Here is a 21,931-nt window from a genome sequence, read left to right as displayed (position 1 = left end):
TCCTGCTTCTCCATGGCTGAAGACAACATATTCTAGAAATACTTCTCACAAGGAGTTTACCACTTGCTAGACATGTTAGTTTAAAAGGAAAGGAAGCCCCCCTAACTTCTCAGCTTGTCTAGCTCCTCACAGCGTTAGCATTCTGCTTATGTGGCCTCTTTTATCTATAATGAGAATTCCAAACTAAACAACTGTCACCACTTCTGAACTCTGGGGAAAAAAAGGAAAAAAAAAAAAAAAAAAAAGCTTTGTGATTAGTTTTGCAGCCACAGTCATCCTACAAACTGATCCTACCCTCAGCAATAACCGGCATTTCAAATAAAAACAGTACTGGGAACGCTATATTCTAGGCAGACTTCCTGGAACAAAACAAGTGAAATGAAGGCCAAGACATCATACCCAAAGTGTCTTATAATAATACCTGAGGGCTTCCCTGGTGGCGCAGTGGTTGAGAGTCCGCCTGCCGATGCAGGGGACACGGGTTCGTGCCCCGGTCCGGGAAGATCCCACATGCCGCGGAGCGGCTGGGCCCGTGAGCCATGGCCGCTGAGCCTGCGCGTCCGGAGCCTGTGCTCCACAACGGGAGAGGCCACAACAGTGAGAGGCCTGCGTACCACACACAAAAAATAATAATAATAATAATAGTAATACCTGAAAATCAGGTAAATTACGTACACCCTCAGGAGCAAACCAAACAACATGGCCAATGCAGGTATCAGTGATCACGCCTACCTGGCCAAAGCATATAACGAGCAATGGCCCTAAAAACTGTTGGGCTGAAGACATTCAAGAGGAGCACTGCTGTTTACTAAGAGAACAGGATTCAAATTCATATTGGATACCCCTTTATATACTGGTTACCTGTTCACCAAAAGAGGTCTCGTAAGGGCACCTAATAAGAAGCACTTCTGTTCATCGTGTCCCATGGTTTTGTTTTATATGGTTAAAACCAAAGTACTTAAAATATGCTATAATCATAATCTTCTGTCTCAAGTTACATTACTGGTCCCCACGAACTGCTAAGCACCCCTACCTTAAGTGGTACAGAAGACATTTTGCCATATTTCTTCTTGTGCAAACAGATTCTCTAGACAGCCTGCCCATGAAAGCAGCTGAAAGAGCTATGACACACTTCGCCTGGGTAAGGCCAGACCTTCCTTCCCTGAAAGACCTCTTATTTCATGCACACGGGCATATACTGGGCCTGGTAAAACTTCAGATTCACTCTAAAAACAATACTGAAGGTCACTTCAGAAGGCCTCAGGATACAGAAGGAACAGAGAGAAAATGACCGAGGTCTGGCTGCCTCTGCATGGCTCATCTCCGTGTCACGTCCAGATGTGCTACGCGGACCAGGAGGGGCTCATCCTTGTAACTCCAAGCAGTGCTGCTACAGGGCTCTGCGCGCACGTGGACAGGCAGCCCCAGAAGCAGTGCCAGCCCCAGCCGCTCAGTCCTCCCACCTTTCTGCCGGGAGCCTTTTTAATCCTGCCGTCAAGGCCCAGGCAGCCGGCTTCCCTGAGCTCCGCAGCAAGGCTGCTGACCACCTCGCTAATCAAAGGCTGCACCTTGACAACGGGGACGCTTCCTAACCAGCGGATCTGTGCTACATGGGCACCGCAGGCGTTGACTGTGCACCTTCAACCCTCAGGCTCTGGAGGAACATCTTCAGCTTCAGGAGCCACTTCCATTTCTATCTTTATAGGAAATTTTACAACTAAGGGGCTGACATTTTGGGTTCAAATATTCATAGAGGCGAGGTTTAATTGTCAGGAATACAACATCACCACATTTTTTGGAGCTTTCTTCACCTAGGCAAGCTACAAATCAAGACTTGAATTTCTAAACCTCAAATCAAATCAAGTCTTGAAATCAAATGACCTGCTCATCCCCAAACTTTTTTCCTTAAGAGCATAACAGTGCAACACAGATATGACACCCAGAGGGGTTTCCCCCCAAGTTTTCTATTAAGCATGACCTTGAATACCAGACCCTGAATCAAACACCCTTTCTGTTCACCCACCGCCTGCCTCAGGAAGCCAGGTCACCCAGCTGCAGTGATGAGATTTGAAAAGAATACACAAAGATACAAAACTGCACTAAGCACTCAAACCAAGCCAAAGCAGCGTCAGAAAACACATCAGAGCTTTACCAACTCAAAGAGACCATCTTTATATTCCTCCTCAAAACAGACTCTCAAAGGAAAGCCCACTGTGAGTACTAATAAAATATGAAAAACCCACACAAAAAACTAGCTGATTTTAAAGTTGAAGTAAAAAATAAAACTGCTGGGGCCTCCCTGGTGGCGCAGTGGTTGAGAGTCCGCCTGCCGATGCAGGGGATACGGGTTCGTGCCCCGGTCTGGGAAGATCCCATATGCCGCGGAGCGGCTGGGCCCGTGAGCCATGGCCGCTGAGCCTGCGCGTCCGGAGCCTGTGCTCCGCAACGGGAGAGGCCACAACAGTGAGAGGCCCGCGTACCGAAAAAAAAAAAAAAAAAAAATAAATAAATAAATAAATAAATAAATAAAATAAAACTGCTGGCTTAAAGAAGAAAAATGTACCACGCCTCTCAGTATCGCACTAAAAGGGGAAAAAAGAAAGGGGGGAAAAAAAAGGAGGCGTACGGAAGACAAACGCATGACTTTTTAATTTGAGCAAAGGAATCACACACCTTCCAGGTGCACCCAGAACGCCACGGTCCCATCAGCTCAGCCAAGGGCACATGTTTCTGTCCACAGTACCACGAGGAGCCCCACCTCAGAGCACGTGCCCGTCCTAAGGAGTCCAAATGAGCACAGAAAGCAGCCCTGTGGGGAAACAGCGGGGTTGTTCACACGGTGCCCCTGGAGCCTGGCATGCCTGCCCGTGGCCTCAGATGTGTGACAGTGACAAACGTGCAGAACCGAGACAAAGGGGAGACAGCGCTGTCCCCTCGCAGGCTGCGGTCCATGCTCACCCGGCTCCACCCACTCGTGTCTTGTCCTCACACTCCGTCCTCGACTCCCTCCATCCTTCCCTCTGTTCCTGTCACAGTGCCTTTTACCCCAGACACAAGAATAACTTCCATTTTCGAAAAACCCAATTTAGGCTTCAACAAAGGCTCCTTCCAGAACATTCTTGGTTAAGTGAGAGACGATCATGAGGTCCAGTCGTCCAGTGTCTCCTGGTTCCACACCGGAAGCCCACAGGGCCTCTCCCCAGCAGGCCATCCCCACTGACCCTGAAAACCACAGCCCCACGCACCATCCAGCCCGTCATTCTCAAGGGCGCGAGGCACCCAACGTGGCCCAGAAGCAAAGGCACTGACCACTCGTGGGGCCGTGCCCGCCCGGGGGTCTTGCACAGGGTGGTCCCCACCCCCACCCCCGCCTCCTCGAGGCCACCGCAGCCCCTCCGCACACGCTCTGTTCACATCCTGCACTCCCCAAACCCAGGGGCCACCGACAGCTGCAAAGCCCGCAACTAAGCAGCGTCCCTCCCGCTGCGGAGGAGACGCTACACAGCGCACGGGGCCTGCACCTGGCTCAGACAGAAGCACCAGCCCCCACGGAAGAGAACGGCGTGCACAGCAAGGACCTGTGCTCTCCTCCTCCAGTTCAGGGCTGTGCGGTTGATACTTCAAGTCACACTTCTGAAAGGCAGCTTTGCTATGCTACCTCCAGACTTCCGACAAAATGCAAGACACAGAAAATCAGACATTAGATTTATCTATAGAAAAGAGTCAAATGTATGCTAACATTAAAGTGAATGAACAATAATACGTCCCTCTTCATTGCCTTTAGCTCTCGAAGACAGAAGGCAATCTCCAATTCTGAAGAGACCCTGTTTACCAATGTCTTTCGAGCAAAGGAGTAACAAGAACTACACGTTAAAATAACGGCCCATCACTTTACACACAGCTTGAGGGGAAAAAAAAGATTATCCACATACACTGACAAAAGTAATGCTCACTATAAATGAAAGTACTGCTTGATGAATGTGTGAGTTTGAAATTTTTGAAGCTGAATTTAAACACAGCATCACAACTTCGACTCTCATCCTAGATTTCGGCAGGACACACAGGGAGCCCTAAAACCTGGACTTGTAAGCAACTATACAAAATCTAGATCTACATCTAAAAACCAGAGATAGTTCAAAGGACAATTGTGATTACACTTAATTCAATCGGTGTCATCAACTAGTATCCTAAGTCAAGGTTCATTCCTGAACAGAATTCTAAATGTGGAGTGAAACCTTTTCTTGAGGTGAAGGACAGACCTCTTAACCTATCCATCCATGCACTAATTCCCCTGATTAATGCTAAATTTGCAGAGTGAGACAAGTTTATCCAATATAATCACAATATCTTTAATAGCTTCTCTTTCCCCACCAGGAACAGAACCATCCATCCATAAGAAAACTTGCTTACAAAATGTTTCAAACACTACACAGTGTTGCAACACACAGCTACATTACATGTGAACTCCCATGCCGAGTATTTCCTATTCATCCTCCTCAGAGACACAAGGTCTATAATCGGAGGTGTCCAAAATAGAAGTGACTTGCATTTCACCATCCAACTAAGATTTCTGTAAAGCTCACGAAGCAGTCTGGCAAGGATGTAATTGCAGTTGCTAACAATTATCTTTAGTGTACTCCAGCTGTACTTCTCTCAGTACCAGGAGCCAGCTGACATGTCTGCGGAGGCTGGTACATCTCTGCTGAGCATGGCACTCACATCTATCACACCCAATGAGCCCCCACTATACAGCCCGAGTAGGAGACAAAGACCACAAAAGAATGACCCAGGAATTAAAATTACATATGTTAGGTAATGTGTCTATCAAATAATGAAATCAGATTGAAATTTTTTTTTAATCAAAGTAGGAGAACCAGAAGAGACTAGACACTTATCCCAGAGACGTTACCATTGCCCAAATATTTTAGAACTCCCTTTCAGTCCAATTTTTGAGCCATATGAAAAACAAATTTAAAAAAAAAAGTTTCTTTACAAAGTCAAAACTGTTGTACAGAATGTCAATATTCTAACAAAGGCGAAGAATGAAGGATTTCAAGGTTTTCCACTCCAGTATTTAAGTGTAACTTCCCCAGCAAGGCAACAGAGAAGCCCAAAATGTAGCAATTTGGCACTGACCGTCCCTGAGATGATCTCTCTTCTCAGAGTCACCATGAGACTTTCTAGGCAAAATCTTGCCGACTGAGGAGCCTGCCAATTTGTCAGCTGTCAGACCAACCACACTCGATTTTAGCTTCAGCACACCCCTTTTTCCAAGCTGGCAGAGAGCAAAAGAAGCCCCAGAAGAAGTAAAGGAAGGGAGCCATACGCAACAGCTAAGAGCAGCACAAGCAGCTGAGAAAGGGAACAGAGGGCGAGGTCTCCTCCGACCTCTCTGCAGCTGTGGACCCAGCCAGTCAGATTCTTCCATGAAAAAGATGGGCACAAACCGCCCCAAAAAACTCACTCAGGGCCTTCCTAAGCTTATTTTTCAGCCCATCAATTCCTCTTTATTTAAAGCAGTATTTTAATATAATAAAGCACCTGTATGCATGCCTCAAAAACATTATTCTTTGAAGAATTTTTTTTTTTTTTTTAATCCCTGGCCTTACCCTCTCTGTCAGGGCACAGGCTGACGTTCCCAGGAACCCGGTTCCGCGGGCAGCCAGCCAACCAGCTGGCTGGCTGGGGGGCCGGGCATCCCCAGGAGTCGGGGAAGCTGTCTCAAATACTCATCCCACTTTCACTGCGTGGCATCATGGTATGACTTTGGAAAGATGCAACCCAGAAGGGCAATAAATGCTAGAAGGAGGATGATTTCTATTCCAAATCCTACTGCCATCAAGCTCCCACTCAAAGGTCACAGAGCTCTGCATAACCTCATCCCACCCAGCTCTAAAATTCCACTTATCCTCCCGGTACTACCCTGAATGCCTGACATGTCGGTCGGATGAGGCCCTCGGCTTCTGCCTTCTCCGGCTATGCAAAGTCCAAACACAGGTTGCTGTAGCCCTTGCAGCACACTGCGTATTTAATCCAAGAAAACCAACATGAGCGCCATGTTCATAATGACATACGTGCATCTAGTACTTTCTGGTTTATTAAGCATTTTAGTCTCATTTTAGGTCCCTTGGGTCATATGTGAAGGCAGTATTTTTTTTAAAATAAATTTATTTTATTTTGGGGCTGCGTTGGGTCTTCGTTGCTGCGCGCGGGCTTTCTCTAGTTGCGACGAGCGGGGGCTGCTCTTGGTTGCAGTGCGTGGGCTTCTCACTGCAGTGGCTTCTCTTGTTTCAGGGCACGGGCTCTAGGCGCAGAGGCTTCAGTAGTTGTGGCTTGCGGGCTCTAGAGCACAGGCTCAGTAGTTGTGGAGCACGGGTCTAGTTGCTCCGCAGCATGTGGGATCTTCCTGGACCAGGGCTTGAACCCTTGTTCCCTGCACTGGCAGGAGGATTCTTAACCACTGCGCCACCAGGGAAGCCTTGGATTTTATCTTTGTGTTGTTAGTTTCATCTAGCCAGAAATGTGAAAGCAATTCATCTCCTTAAGATGACAGAAACAATCAGCTTCGTAGAAAAGGGTGAGAAAATCTACAATTCCAAAAAATTATTTAATCTTCACTCCTCCCTAAAAGGAGCAGAAAAGTAAAAATCCTATTTGCAAAGTGTTGCTAGCCAAAAGCACACAGGCAACAACTGAACCTCTGAAAACAAGACAGGCGTGGGCCAGGCACAGATAACTCCCTCCCTAAGTAGCTATCACAGGGTAGTTGAGGTGTGACGCTCTAGCAAGTAAGGATAAATTGGACCCCAACTCTGCCACTAACTAGCTGTGGAAACTTGAGCAAATTTCTTAACTTTTAAGGCTCGATTACCTCTCCTGTAAAATGAGGAGAAAGATGTGAAGAGATTCACTACCCTCTTCCAGGATCTGCATGACCTGCGCAAGAGACTGCATCTTCCAAGATTCAGCTTCCTCATCCGTAAAGTGAGGGGATGGGAGCAAATGACTCCCTGATTCTAAATCAGGAAGGAAAATAAGTGAGTGGAGTGGAGGTCAGGGGGCCACAATCGTTGCTCCATGGAGCCACCACTGTATGCAGTCAGCCCACACTCGGTCGGAGCATCTTCACAAACCTCGCAGGCAGCATTGCTAATAAATTTTAGCCTGGAAGCAAAGTCTACAGGCATGGTTTTGCCCATCAGGCTGGAAAGGTTAAAGTGGGACCGAGACTCGAGAAAAAGAACGCAGAAGAGATCAATTTCCATAGGCTGCAGACAGTGCGGAAACCAAGGGCAGGAGTCCAAGCTCCTGCTCCAAACAGGCACTTAGGTCTGTTACCAGCTCCCTTGCCGCCCCAGCCTTACAGCAGTGGGCTTCCCCAGCTACCCTGCCGTGCCTGGGGGAGCGCCTCAAGCTTCCAGCTTCCCTGGCCACGGGAGGTTCAGATACCAGTGCCATATATCCCAGAACACATTTCACGTTTAATCCAAGAAAGTCATATGAATGGCTATGTTCATAATCACATTTGTTTATCTAGTGTTTTTTGATTTATAAGCATTTTAGTCTCATTTTGATCCTTAAGGACGTGAGACCACAGCTAAAGCCATTCATCTGAAGAGACATCTGAAATAAAACTAAACATATCACGCTGTTAAACAGACTTCCACCAGCCGCTGGTTTCCTTTCAGTTTGGGTGTGTTTTTTTCTTTTGTCATGCTTTGAAATCTTTCTTCAGTTTCATTTTCAGGATATCACCTTATCTGCTTACCTCTCAGGTTAAAACACAAACCAACCAAAAAGTTTCACATCCACTCTGCTTTCATTATTACAAGTCTTATTCATTCATTCCCTACTTCCTTCTGCTTCCTCTCACTCAATAAATACACACACTGATGCTCTGACTCTGATGTCCTTCAGTGGCTGGCTTCACTCATTCATTCAACAAATATTTAAAGCGGTTCTTCAAGGTATCAGGCACTACTGTAAGCACTAAGGTTACATCAATGAACAAAAAAGTTCGAGCAGAGCTTATATGCTAGAGTAGAAATATTATTACAATACATACATATGTGTATACAATGTACTACAGGTGACATGCAATTAAGAAATCATAGTGCCCAAAACGTATATTAGGATTGCTGATGGCGTGACCAGAGGAATGCTAAAGTGGGGTGATTGGGAAGGCCTCACTGAAAAAGTGAGGTTTGAACTAAGACTGCAGGTGAGAGGGCGCTGGCCAAGAGAACACATGCAGAAGAGCATTCCAGGCAGAGGGACAGAGCAGAGGTCCTGGAGCGACAGCATGTCTGGTGTGTTCCGGGAACAGCACTGAAGGAGGCCAGTGTGGCTAGAAAGAGCTAGTGCTTGAGGAGGGCAGGCAGATCACAAAGGGCCTTGGAGTCCACTGGAAGGACTCCACTGTCAAGTTCACTGTGAGGCTTCTACTCCACGTGACATAAGGAGTCGCTGCAGGTTTTTGAGCGGAGGAGTGATGTGTTAAAGTTCTGAAAAGGATCTCAGCACAGCTGCAGTGTTGAGAACAGACTGTGGTGGTTAAGGGGAGAAGCAGGGAGACCAGTCAGGCTGCTTAGATTGCAACAGCAGGAGAGGTTTTAAGAGGCAGTCAGACTCTGGATATATTTTGAAGACAGAGAGTCGTGCCTTCCTAGCAGACTGGACGTGAGATGAGGGAGCTATTGGATTGTCAAGGATGACAGCTGATCCCTGGATGAAGTGGCTCCCAATCATTTCAAGGTTTGAGTTTGTCCACCTAAACTGACACTCTGGTACAGATGTTAACAATTATCCTGATTTATTTGGTCTCACCGAATTTTAAATTCTCTTTAGTCCATTCCTCTTCTTCTCCTCCCACAAAAATAATCTAATCTGCTAAGTCCGGCATGTAACAGATGGAGGAGGTCCTTCCCAGAGGAACCATGGATACCACGCAGTGACACACAGCCTACCCCAGAAGGCAACCCCACACTAGTTAATATTTAGTTAATATTTGATAGCTAGTCAAATAACAATAGAAAGTTTCCACTAGTCATTTACTGGCTCCATAACTTTGGGCACGTCATTTCTCCTCTCTGCCTCATTTCTTGGTCTTAAAGTAAGGATAAAATCACCCCCAGGGTTATTGTGACGACTGAACAAATGAGCTGATGTCGAGCATTAAAGCAGCATCCAGCACAGAGTAAGCAATATGTAAGGGGTGTACTTATTACCATCACTGTTGCTAAGTGTTTTTGTTTTTTCTCAATCTCACAGTAATTTTAACAGGAGTAATACCTGGGTAACTGATGAGTCTAATATAAATTTCTAAAATAGGAATAACCTAACACTAAGATACACTAAATACAAAGGCAGGCAAGTTGCCTGTGGGCGTCATGGAAGCCAAACGCAGTCACTGAAATTCTACAAACATTACCTGCTGTGTTTGGGCCAGGAAAACATGAACCTCGTATCTTTGTGCTCTAAAGAAACTAACCTAACCGAGTTCCATGAACTTCTCTGAACCTTCCAAGACTAGCTGTCTGGAAGATCTTTCAGGGTATGAGAAATATGGTACTTAGGCACTTCAGCTTTTGTTACCTACTAAAATCAAGAACTCCTGAGATGCAGTTTTTACATGTTTACTAATCACCTAACAATCAGAAGTTAAAATACAGATATATATGTACATCTATATACTACAACTTTATCAAATCTATTCTCTTCTCCCAGCCTCGGACAGAATGAATTTCCACGGAAAATGCCCCTGAACAACACTGACACTTCCAAGGCTCACCCAGCCAGCGATTTTCAACCCGGCTGCATCTTAGAATCATCTGGAGCGCTTTACACATACTAATGCCAAAGCCCAGTCCTAGACTTCTGCTCTAACTGAAACTGTTGAGAATGGCCGAATAGGTAAATACTACAAGTATTATTGATTGAATGTGGCAGACAGAGAGAACATCGTTTAAATAGTGAATTAGTATTTCTGGGTTTAAACTAGCCTCATACCAACTGGCTTGTGGGGTGAGAAGCCACTACAGCCCAGATTAGAAATCGTCTACAGCCCAGATTAGAAATCCTCTTAACCTGCTCTATAGTCTCTCAAACCACTCCAAACCTCCTGCTCTTCCAAATGTTTTCTTAAAAGCGAATGATGACCAAAACTTAGATTTCTTCCAAATGAAAGAACACAACACTTCTCTATTTTTTTCTGGCAAAATCCTTCTAAGCCTTACTGCCGAACAGCTGATTACAATTATTTTTATTTTCCTGTTTCCTTACTATAGGCAATAATAACGTGCAGCCTGGGTCTAAGAAATAAGAATCTTCCTTTTGTTTGTATTATTTTAATCCATTATTTAAAACACAATGCCTCTACCTGATATTAGGGTACAACATAAGGGAGAAATTATCTTCAATGTTCCAACATTATATAGGACTAAGTGATGATTTCCTACAACAAAATCATTCATTCCTTCCTTTCAAACACAATACTTAGTGTTTATTACATGCTGGCCACTTCCTTCAGGTGCTTGAGACCATAGGAATGATCACGACAGACCGACCTTAATATCCTGCTAGATGCTTTTTAACGCATAAATTTAAAAATAAAGTACGGTTATAGTTCAACGGCAACTAAAGAGTAGGTCAACATAATGGAAGTCTAAAATAACACCACTAGAAATGTCATACTGAACCCTAATTTACTAAGTGCCTACTATACACCAGACATTGTTTTAGTCTCTTTTACATATGGTACTCATTTAATAAAGTTGTTGTCCTAAAAAGAAGAATTTACTATTTAGAAGAAATTAAATGAGGCCAAACAATGAGAGAATTCTTCCCTTTGGTAGAGTTTAAATTTGGCTTTGCACACTAGATGGAATGCGCCATCCTAAAAGCGACAAGAATAAATTACGACAGACTTGTGCCAATTCATTCACACAACAAATTTTTTCAGATTAGTTCAACCACATCAACTGTGAAAAGATTCAATGGTTAAAAAAAAAAAGTCAAGTTGTCATAAAAATATATTTCCAATTTCAAATTTTTAAGGTGAAAATTTATAAACTGGATGAATAAACTACCCATCTGTACATATTAAACCACGTAGCTTATTGATAAGATGGTACTAATAAAGATACTGTAAGACCAATAAAATAAACAACCATTACTAGGCGCAGCGATCAGTCCTTTAACTTCCTTTACAAACACTAATCCAAATCAAAAGTCATTCAAATCAATCAGAAATTCACGGGACTGTAATTCAGCCCCAAGCAAAAACGAGGGGACTTATTCCAAAGCTCTCTGCAAATCACTGTGATAATACTGTAAAGAAACAATTTTAAAGCATTCAGGTGAAGCTGACTGCAATCTCTCAACCCCCCCCCCAAAAAAAGGCTTTTTCTTGGTGGTGTTTTGGGGAGGTTAGTTTTTTACGGAAATGGGCTGAAAGCCAGCAAGTGGGGTCAACTGGCGAGTTTCCGGGCAGCTGACCCAGGCACCCAGTCCTCGGCCTGCCCAGGGTCCCCATACCCTTCGCCTTTCGGAGGACGGACGGCCTCACCCTTCTGCGCGCAACTAGACGGGCGGCTCCGCCGGACAGACGGCCGGAGCCTGGCCTGGACCCCGCCCAGGCCCGCTCTAGGAGGCGAAGACCCCGGCCCGCTCGCGGGGAAGGGCTAAGAGCAGCGGCCGCCGGGCGGGGTGCTGGGCGCGCGCTCAGGCGGCGCGGGGCGTAGGAGGGATCGGAGGGACCCCCGCCCGCCCGCCCGCCCGCCTCACCGTCGATGTTCTCCCGGTCGCTGATGTGCTGCAGGTTGCAGCCCGTGTCCTCGCGGCTCAAGTCGGCGTCGGGCCGGCAGGACTCCAGCCGCGAGTGGGCATTCCTGCGGAGCTTGGGGCTGGACGACACGCAGCACGAGGCGGTGTTCCCCATGGCGGGCGTCCCGGCCCCGGCGCGGCCCCGGGTCAGCAGCGGCGGCGGCGGCGCGGCCTCGCCATGGGCGGCCCGGCTCCCCTCGCCCGGCCCGGCGGCCTGTCCGCGGCGGAGGAGCGCCCGCGCCCGCGCGACTGCGGCCGCCCGGCCCGGCTCACCCCGCCGCCGCCATGGCGGGTGCCGCGCAGCCGCCTCCGCTTCCCGGTCGGCCCGGCTCCGCGCCGGCGGCCGCAAGCGGTTCCGGTTCAGGGGGCGCGGCCGCTCGTGATGCGGGGACTCGGGGACGCGGGGCGAACGCGGGCGGCGGGAACGCGGGCTGCCGTGTACGGCAGGAACGCTGGCAGCGGGGAGGAGCAGCGCTGAGCCTGGGCGGGGGCGGCCGCGGAGACTCTGGGCCCGGCCCTCCCGGCCCCGCCCCCCGCGCCCTCCGTGCCCCCGCCCCCCGGCACCGCACCGCCCTCTGCCCTGGAAGCGGATGCGCGACCGAGGAGGGGGCCCGACCGAAGAGGGGGCCCTCCCGCGGGCGCGGGCGGCGCGGGCGGCGCGGGCAGCGCGGCGGCGTCGCCAGGGACCGGTGCGGGGAAGAGAGGTGCGTGCGGCGCCTGGGCTGCGGGTTGGGGGCCGCGGGGCGGCTCCGGGCTGAGCGGAGACGGTGGGGTGGAGCGGAGTGAGGGGCTTTTTTTCTCTTTTATGCGCTGAGAGGCAGCTGGGCAGGGTGGAGGCGCTCTCCTGTCCTGAGCCGCCTGTCGCCTGCCCGGAATGTACCTTGGGCCCGGGCGGCGCCGCCCTCCCGGCAGGTTACCGTCAGATCCGTTCAGTAGTGCCTGCTCTCCTGTTCCCCCGACCTCGTCGTGGGCCTTGCGTGTGGGGACTCTGGAGGGTGGTCCTCGCCCCGCCGCCCCCAGTGCATCGCTGCACCCTCGCCTGTCGGGGGGACAAAGTAAGGCGGCAGAAACAACCCTCCCACCCTTTCCAGGTGGCCAGGGCAGGCGTGCTGAGGGGAGATGCGGGGACAGAATGCTTTGAACAGGAGAAACCTGGCGCAACCCATTTTCCATATGAGGAAACTGAGGTACAGAGACACGAAGTGTTAGTGACGGACGCAGGTACTAACTGGGAAGAAAAGTAAGGGAACTAATACCCAGCATCAGCAATGTGTGTACATCTTGCCAAAGGCAGTGTAAACAGGATTTTGTCTAATTCTGGACGACTTTAACCTTTTTTTAACTTGTGCTCCCCCCGGTCTCTCAGTAATGTTTATTACGTTTATTAGTCCGTATTTTAAAAAGTTCCATGCTCTGAACTGTATTATTGCCATTTGTTGGGTTAAGTGATGGGTGTCCTTGTCCTGAGTTGGCCTGCTGGTCCCCTCTGCAACCGTGACTGTGCTGTAACGGGGATTGTAACGGCCAAAGGTAAGACGATTTACATCCCACCCCCGAACCTGTGAGGTCGATTCTGGTATCATCACTCTTTCCTTTTTGTATGTGCCGGAATGGCCTCCCCCTCCTCAGAAGAGATTTGCTGAATAAACTGGGAGCTGGTACTCTTAGAACAGGGTGCGGTCCCAGAAGGCAGAAAATCGGAACAGAGAATGCATCTGTTAGTAGCCCCAGATGACCTGCGTTTTGGTCATAAAAATAGTCCCCAAGAAATTAGGGAACAGGTAGATCGTGTGGTTTGGGACATACTGGTACCAGGAAAGGCAAAGCATGTTCCCCCAATAGAAATAGAGGAAAAGCCTGGGGAAAAATACCCTTGGCAGAGGCACTATCCTTTAACGCCTGAGGTCTTGAGGCAGGGGAAGGGGTGGGGATGGGGGCCAACCGCTGCTCACCAAATTCCTAGAACCTGGGCTCATTGGACTCTGCTAGTCCCCTTCTCTCATTGTCCCCGTCCAAAAGCCTCCCGGGGATACGGGGATACCGGTTGGTGCAAGACTTACAAGCAGTGCATGAGGCAGTCATCCATCCCATTCACCCAATGGTGCCAGACCTGTACACTGTACTCAGATGCCAGGGGGTGCTCAATACTCCTCAAAGATGTATTTTTCTCTATCCTCCTACATCCAGACTCCCAGTACCTTTTTGCCTTTGAATGGAAGGAACTTGACACCCGGGAAGCTATTCACTACACTCAGACAGTGCTTCCACAGGGCCTTCGGGACAGCTGCTGTCTTTTTGGAAATGCGCTAGGAAAAGAACTGAGGGAACTGAGCCTGAAAAATGGAACTCTGTTACAGTATGTTGATGACCTATTAATAAGTAGGTAAAGCAAGATTCAGATCAGAATACTGTTAAGGTCCTAAATTTCCTGGCAGAAAGGGGATATAAAGTCTCCCCAACAAAGACTCAGATTTCACAGCAAGAGGTTCAATATTTAGGGTTTGTTTTGACCCCCATCGCATGAGCCCTGGCCATAAATCAGAAAACAGCCATTAATGCATTACCATCACCAACCACAAAGAGAACTCCGAGGCTTTCTCAGAATGGCTGGGTTCTGCCGTATCTGAATTCCGGATTATGGCTTTATAGTCAAACCCCTACAGGAAGCTCTAAAGGGAGAAGAAAGGGAACCCCTCTAATGGAGTAGGGACCACCAGTGGGACTTTGAGACTCTAAAGATTGAGTTGAGTAGGGCACCAGCACTAGGGCTTCCAAATTTAGACAAACCCTTCACCCTATCGATGAGAGGTCAGGGAAAGCACTAGGAGTCCTGACCCAAAAGCTGGGAGCAGATCAAAGGCCAGTGGTTTACTTTTCAAAACAACTGGACTCAGTAGCCCCGAGATGCCCCAGCTGCCTACAGGCGGTAGCAGCCACGGCCCTACTGGTCAGTGAGCCTTCTGAGCTCACCGTGGGACAACACCTAGATGCATCAACTCTTCATCAGGTGCAATCTGTGTTAGAAGCCAAAGGACACCATTGGTTAACCGGGGGAAGGTTAGCAAAATATCAGGCTCTCCTAATGGATACCCCTGATATTACTTTAAAGGTGTGCCAAGGCTTAAACCCAGCAACTCTTCTCACAGCTGTCGAAAATTGAGATTTATTGCATCAGTGTACAGAGACAACAGAACAAACTTATTCCAGCAGATCCAGTCTTCTAGATGAACCCCTTGACAACCCTGAGGCTGAACAGTTCACTGATGGGAGTAGTTTTATAGAGATGGGAACCCGAATGGCAGGATGCTATAGTTAGCTTAAATGAATTCATAGAAGCCAAGGCCCCACCACCCCAGACTTCAGCCCAGAAAAATATTTTTACTGACTCTAAATATGGATTCCACGTACTACACGCTCATGCTGCCATTTGGAGAGAGAGAGGAATGTTAACTGCTAGAAATTCTTCCATAAAACCTAAAGATTTAATCTTGGCTCTTTTAGAAGCAGTGCAGCTCCCGACCCAGGTGGCAGTAATTCACTGTAAGGGCCATCAGAAGGACGGGTCCTTTATAAGCCAAGGAAATAAAGCTGATCAGGCCACAAAACAGGCAGTTCAGTCTCAAGAGCCTGACCAAATCATGGCCCTAGTGATTGGCCCCCCCTGAACTCCCTGGGCTGCCCCAGTATTCCCCACAGGAACAGGAGAATGCTGAAAAATGGGGCTATAAGAAAGAAAGCACAGGCTGGTATATAAAGGATGACAAGTTTCTTATCCCTGGGGCCCAAGAAAGGAGGCTCATTAAGGGTTTACATGGTGCCACCCACTGTGGGAGGAATACACTATGGGACTTGATACAAAGGACCTTTTCGGGAAAGGGGCTTAAAGGAACAATAAAATGAGTGACTCTTGCCTGTGATTTGTGTGCCCATAATAATCTGTAGGCCCATCCAATCCCTCCTTCATTACTCAAGCCACTTCAACCCCGTGGGACATACCTGGGGGAAGACTGACAATTAAACTTCACCCAAATGCCCCCACAGTCAGGATATAAATATCTTCCTGTGTCTGTCAGTACTTTTATAGGATGGATGGAAGCCTTCCCCACTCAATCTGAAAAGACCACTGAAGTCTGTAAGTCCCTCTTAAATAAGAGATGATTCCTCGGTTTGGGCTTCTAATCCCTCCAGAGCGATAATCAGCCCTCCCTCATAGCGAAGATCACCCAAGGCCTGTCGACCGCCTTGGGAATTAGCTACAATCTGCACACCTCTTGGCACCTCCAATCTTCAGGAAAAGTAGACAAAATGAACCATACTTTAAAGAAAACCTTAACAAAACTTTGCCAAGAGATTCATGAGCCCTGGACCAACCTGCTTCCTATTGCACTCCTCAGGGTTCACATAGCCCCCAGGAGTCTCCTGAAGCTTAGACCATTTGAAGGGACCTATGGGAGGCCCTTCCTTACCACTGGTATGAGGAAGTGAGCCAGAGGCTACAGTGTGTTATTAACCTGGGACAGGTTCAAAAGGCAATCTTGGACTAAGCCAAGAAGGCACTGCCAGGTCCCACTAGGGATACAACAGAAGGGGCAGCCCCTCCACAAATTAACTTCAGGGACCAAGTTCTTAAAACTTGGAAGGAGGGATCCCCTGGAGATCAACTATTACCCAAATGAAAGGGCCCCTGTAGAGTAATTTTAGCCACCCCCACTGCCATTACACTACAAGGAATACCTAGTTGGGTACATTTATCTAGATTAAAACTCTTGCCTCCAAAAACCCCACAGGCCACAACAGAAGAATATGCCTGTGAGCCAGTAGAAGACCTGAGATACTTATTCAAAAACCAGGCACCACTATCAGATGAGTAAAGGGGGATGTGGTAGGCTGGACTTCTATTTGCTTACTTTGTTATAGTTTTGCTCACATCTTACCGGTTTGCTCAACTACCCCCACTGAAAAAGCAACTCTTTTGTCCCTCCTGGGTCTAGAAGACCAGAACCAATGACGGAGTGGAAAACGTGGGCACTTCTCTTGGCCCTTCTCCTAAAGAGGGGCTGGGGAGAAAATAATAAGGGAAGGGGAACCTGGAGAGAAAACTCAGTCGCCAACTATTCCAGCATTTTGGCCTCAGGAAATAATCTCTCTAATTGTTGGATCTGTCATCCCCTCGCACAAGAGGGGGTTTCTCGGTTCCGGTTTGTGCCTGTAGATGAGGACATTAATCTCATCCTGACGTCTGAACCCACTAGGAGCACGCCGCTTCTAATAGTGGAACTCGAAGATCATGATGATATCGGGTGTGTAGAGCTTACAGACCCTTGGAACGAAACCAGTCTCTGGACCAAGCGGCCCCTTCTCTGCACAGGGCAAGGAAAACCCTGTTGCCCCTGCCAGACAGATACCTGCCTTACTGATACGGGACGCTTGCTCTCTATTTATCCTATGTCATTTTCCACTTCAAGCTCCTCATGCACTCCTAACCAGACTCACTGGTGTGTGGACCCATCTCTGCTCTCCCCGGGGAGCCAACCCAACACCTCTTTTACGCACTGGAAGGGAACAGCAGCCCCTTCCTGGAGGCTCACCTATCAGACCCCATCTGCCTTCAGTGACGAGGAGGGAATAGAGGAAAACTCAGAACTAGAAGGAGGACCACTAGACGGAGGGCCCCTGTCCCCCAGATGCAATAATGCACCTAGCTGGGGTTCCCTTTTACGTCGATGGTTTAATTCCACTTCACCCCGCCAAGCTTGCACCCCCGCTGGACATCTGTTCCTCTGTGGTCCACCGCAAAATAAACTACCCTTCAAAGGGAACCCAAATTCCTCCTTCTCCTGGCCTCTCCGAGCAATGGCCTATCCATGCTTAGACAATGTTCACTTCCGGGGAGAATGCACTTTGGTACGACTGGGGCCTAAAGGACAAGGTGCCACCATATATAATAATGCCACCTCTCAAAACAGACATAGCTGGGTACTCAGACTAATCCTGGCAGGAATTGGGGCGGCCATAGGAGTGGCCGCCCCTGGGGCGTTTTTCCCTATCACAAAACAACCTTAAGAAACCTCACACAGGCCATAGAGAACCTGGCCTCAAAAACTGGTGATGGGAATTCCCTAGTGGTTAGGACTCAGTGATTTCATTGCCGAGGGCACGGGTTCAATCCCTGGTCACGGAACTAAGGTCCCGAAAACCTCACTCGGCGCAGCCCAAAAAAAAAAAAAAAATGGTGATGCCTTTAAGGGGCCTCCAGGGGTCCCTAGATTCCTTAGACGATGTTGTGTTTGACAACAGGTTAACCTTGGATTATCTTCTGGCTGAACAACAGGGTGTCTATGCAGTAATTAACAAAACTTGCAGTACATACATCAACGACTTGGGGGAAGTTGAACTAAATATTCAGGAAATTTATGAACAAGCTAAATGGTTACATGGGTTCAGCTACCCCACTGCCCAGACTATATGGGACTCAATTAAAGGTTACATCCCTAGCATTACTTGGTTCCTGCGTCTCCTGGGCCCTCTAGTGGCAATAGTTCTTTTGTTATTATTCAGACCCTGCCTGTTTAATCTTTTAGTTAGATTTGTGTCTTCCAGGCTTCAGCAGTTCCAAGTGAGGCTCATGGTGGCCCAAGGATTTCAACCCGTTCCATTAGAAGGTGACCCATATCCCTTTAGGTCCTTGGAACAGTCATCAAGGGACTTCTACACCTCTAGGGTAGGCTAGGGTCTGTGGCCTCTGTTCAGCAGGAAGTAGCTCCAGAAGAAGAGACGCTTGGCCCCTTGACCCTTAAGAATAAGGGGTGTAGGGCTTCCCTGGTGGCACAGTGGTTAAGAATCCGCCTGCCAACGCAGGGGACACAGGTTCGAGCCCTGGTCTGGGAAGATCCCACATGGCACGGAGCAACTAAGCCCATGCACCACGACTACTAAGCCTGTGCTCTAGAGCCCGCAAGCCACAACTACTGAGCCCGTGTGCCACAACTACTGAAGCCCATGTGCCTAGAGCCTGTGCTCCACAACAAGACAAGCCACTGCAATGAGAAGGCCGCACACCACAACAGAGAGTAGCCCCCACTCACCGCAACTAGAGAAAGCCTGCGTGCAGCAACGAAGACCCAATGCAGCCAAAAATAAATAAATAAGTAAGTTTAAAAAAAAAAGAATAATGGGTGTAGAATCCCTCAAGGGAGAATGAGATTGGCTGGGACCTAGGGTCATTCTACCAGGACACTTGCACCTGGACAGCGCCTCCTTGAACAGCAAGAAGCTGGCAACCATAAACAGGCCAAGGGGTAAAGCTTCCTTAAGCAACAGGATGCTGAAGGCCGTGAATCAACCACAAGTGATTAAAAACAGCCTCATGCCTGTACAGTAGGGGCGATGTTGACCACTACACAACCTTCCTGGTGGCGGTAACGAGCAAGTCTGCCATTTTGAGGTGCCGGCACAGAAAGTGGGAAACTGCACATGATCTCTGTATACGGCACTGCCAAGAAGGATGGACAAACTGCTAAGCCATGCCCCCTGTCTGGCCTGCAGATCCACCCCCACTGTCACCCCATCAAAGGACCCAGGGAGCTCTTTGTGAAGGAGTGGGCAAGGATACCTGGTGCTTGCTTTCACTTCCTTATGCTGCAGCACAAGCCCCCATAAAGCCATGTCTGAAATTCTCATCTGGCCTCTTGTCAATTTCTATTGATTAAAGAGTCCAAGGGTGCAGGGTTGGTAACACTTGGAATATAAATGATAGCAAAATGCTGATACTGAGGAGATGAGGAAGGAAAGTTCTAAAGAACTGCAGCCCCAAAGAGGTGGGTAGGTAGCAAGAAGATGAAATGATCCTCTTTATTAAGGCAGTTCTGACCCTCTTGCTTCCCAGGAAAGCTTGCAACATAATTGTAAGTCAGTGAATATTCAGATTTTCAGGGCTACAGTGCATGGGTAAGATGGCTGAAAATTGGGAGGGGGTTACTGTATTGTCTGTTCTGATTGCTGTTTTGTGATTTGAGTGTCGTATGAAAGGGAGCATCCAGTCATTACCATACGTGTGCAGCATATCCATGCAGGCACATTAAATGTTTATTTAGTCATAACAATTATAATATTAATGATATGGTTTGAAGGGCTTACAAGGAGACACGGAATGGCACTTAGGAGACAGCATGACTGTCTGCAAGCTTCTCGTGCTGACAGGTCATTGGCAGAACTAGATGGCAGTGTTAACTGAGAAAAGCATCTGGAGGAGGGGGCAGGGTAGCCACAGACTGTTGCCAAAGGACGGATAGCTACTGGTCTGCAGGGACTTTTCTGCACTCCCCCGCCTTTGATGTTCCCACCTTATTCCCCTTAGGAATGTACCTGTTGGGCTTATTCAGGAATACGACTTCTGGTCAGCAGGCCTGGAGAAGAAAGATAAGTACGAAAGCCTTGCCAGTAATTTACCAGGGTGTCAACCCCACCCCACCCCTGCCAAAACACACGCACACACACGTCAAAATTCACCAGGCAGAGATGCCTCCTGCTTGACACACAGTGACACTTTAGGAAAGGCTGCAAAGCAGTGGGATGCCAAGATGGTAATGAAAGGTGTCATTTCTTGAACACCTGCCAGATACTAATTTTTTTTCACAAGCAAGCCCACCCTATTATTCCCCATTTTACAAATAAAGACACTTGAATTCTGATAATTAAACCTGTGGAAGGTCAGACTACTGAGAAATGGCCTAAGTGGGGATCTAGTCCATGAGGTCCCCTCTTAGCTGCATCCACCCCACCCCCCTCCTGCCCCCCGTCCAGGAATCACTGAACCGGAGGAGAGCAGGGAAGCAGATGGGAATGATGAGGGAAGGAATCTGCAGACGTTTTGAGTAGAAAAGAGACTCACTCTAGTGAGTCTGGCTTGGCTTCTTTCTTTTTGAAGGAGTTTGGGAGTGACTGCTTAGGACTAGTTCTAGACTTGAAGAGAGGGGAGCCTTGTTATTTCTGTGGGTCCAGCCCTCCCGACCAACGGCAACAAGGTTGAAGAGAAGCATTATTCAGAAAAAACTTGTGCCTTTAGCCACAGTATCTACCATGATGTATTACTTGGGATTCTGAATGCAGGGCCACTTCCTCAGTATGGATCTAGCCCAGGTTTGGGGCTGGAAGGGGAGAGGGAAGGTGAGCACTGCGGCCTGAGACCCTGTCCTCAAACACTCAGCCTTCTTAGAAAGCATCCAGATGGATCGACTCAATCACACCCTGCTCTTTGAGCAGAAAGAAGCATTGGGGAATTATTTTTCTTCATCTCCTCCATAATCGCTATATAAGGTTTTGGTTGTTGTAGAGAGGTGCATTTGGAACTTGGGTGAGTAGCTAAGTCAGTGCTCTTCAAACTTTTTAGCTGTGGCAGCCTTTTTTTTAAACAAGGTTTTGAAAGGAATCACAGTATTTAAAACATTAGCAATATCACTATTAGCTTAAACAATTTATAAATATCTACTTATAAAAACAAATCAGTGAGAATAGGCTAGCTTGATTGAATCAGGGAGAGTGTAATTACAGTCTCTTCAGCCATACTCATATCCTTGAAATATGAACCAATCACTTGCACAACTCCCTGAATCACCTCCTAGAAGACAGGAAACACTGAGCCAAGGTAACTCAGGAAATGGACCTTTGGTCAAAAGAAGGAAAATGGCTAAAAGCTCAGACCAAATACCTGCTCAGACTATATCTGCTCTTTATCACCTGGTCGCCAGTTTCCTGTGTCAGTCACTCTGACATTTGTAAGGCAGATGTGGAGTAACCAAGACCTTTTGCTGTGCCATGACTGCTCTTCCTGTCACCTTCTTATTCTCCAATGACCCCCCCCCAAATTAGGCCCCCAGAATACTCAGTGGTAACCAGCTACGGGGAAGTATTGACTCTGATAGCAACTTGACTTTGACCAACATAAGTGATTCATTTATCAATAGAACATTTCTTGTACATACCAAGCCAGGGACCTTGGGGATGCAAAAATGGGTAAAATATAGCTCTCACCGTAGAGAAACTCATAGTCCAGTAAGGTAAACAGTCAAAAGAACAGGTTTAGAACATGTCAAGTGATTGCAGTCACTTA

At 48.0% G+C, this 21,931-nt stretch overlaps 2 protein-coding genes across 3 annotated transcripts in view; one reads left to right on the top strand and one right to left on the bottom strand.

Moving 5' to 3' along the window:
- The window catches only part of CCNY (cyclin Y), a 127,426-nt gene extending 115,466 nt beyond the window's left edge, over nt 1-11,960 (bottom strand). The window contains exon 1 of the mRNA XM_082620061.1: nt 11,785-11,960. Coding sequence (XP_082476187.1) covers nt 11,785-11,938 — 154 coding nt within the window. The 5' untranslated portion in view covers nt 11,939-11,960. The remainder of the gene's footprint in view (nt 1-11,784) is intronic.
- A 535-nt stretch (nt 11,961-12,495) lies between these two features.
- LOC309803598 (endogenous retrovirus group V member 1 Env polyprotein-like) lies at nt 12,496-18,112 on the top strand. 2 transcript variants are annotated; one of them, XM_082620059.1, is made up of 2 exons: nt 12,496-12,527; nt 16,611-18,112. In XM_082620059.1, the coding sequence occupies exon 2, from the start codon at nt 16,828-16,830 to the stop codon at nt 17,884-17,886; it is 1,059 nt and encodes a 352-aa protein (XP_082476185.1). In that variant the 5' UTR covers nt 12,496-12,527; nt 16,611-16,827; the 3' UTR covers nt 17,887-18,112. The 2 variants fall into 2 exon arrangements, with proteins under 2 accessions (XP_082476185.1, XP_082476186.1); XM_082620060.1 differs by lacking the exon at nt 12,496-12,527 and adding an exon at nt 12,541-13,044.
- Nucleotides 18,113-21,931: the final 3,819 nt, after the last annotated feature.

This window comes from Mesoplodon mirus (genome assembly GCF_964341445.2).
Source record: "Mesoplodon mirus genome assembly, chromosome: 4".
Lineage (NCBI taxonomy): Eukaryota > Metazoa > Chordata > Mammalia > Artiodactyla > Ziphiidae > Mesoplodon > Mesoplodon mirus.
The sequence above is the reverse complement of the archived record's forward strand: the minus strand, read 5'-3'. Positions and strand labels throughout refer to the sequence as shown.

Excerpts from the sequence above, each read along its gene's own strand:
- LOC309803598 (XM_082620059.1), top strand. The coding sequence starts at position 16,828 with ATGACGGAGTGGAAAACGTGGGCACTTCTCTTGGCCCTTCTCCTAAAG.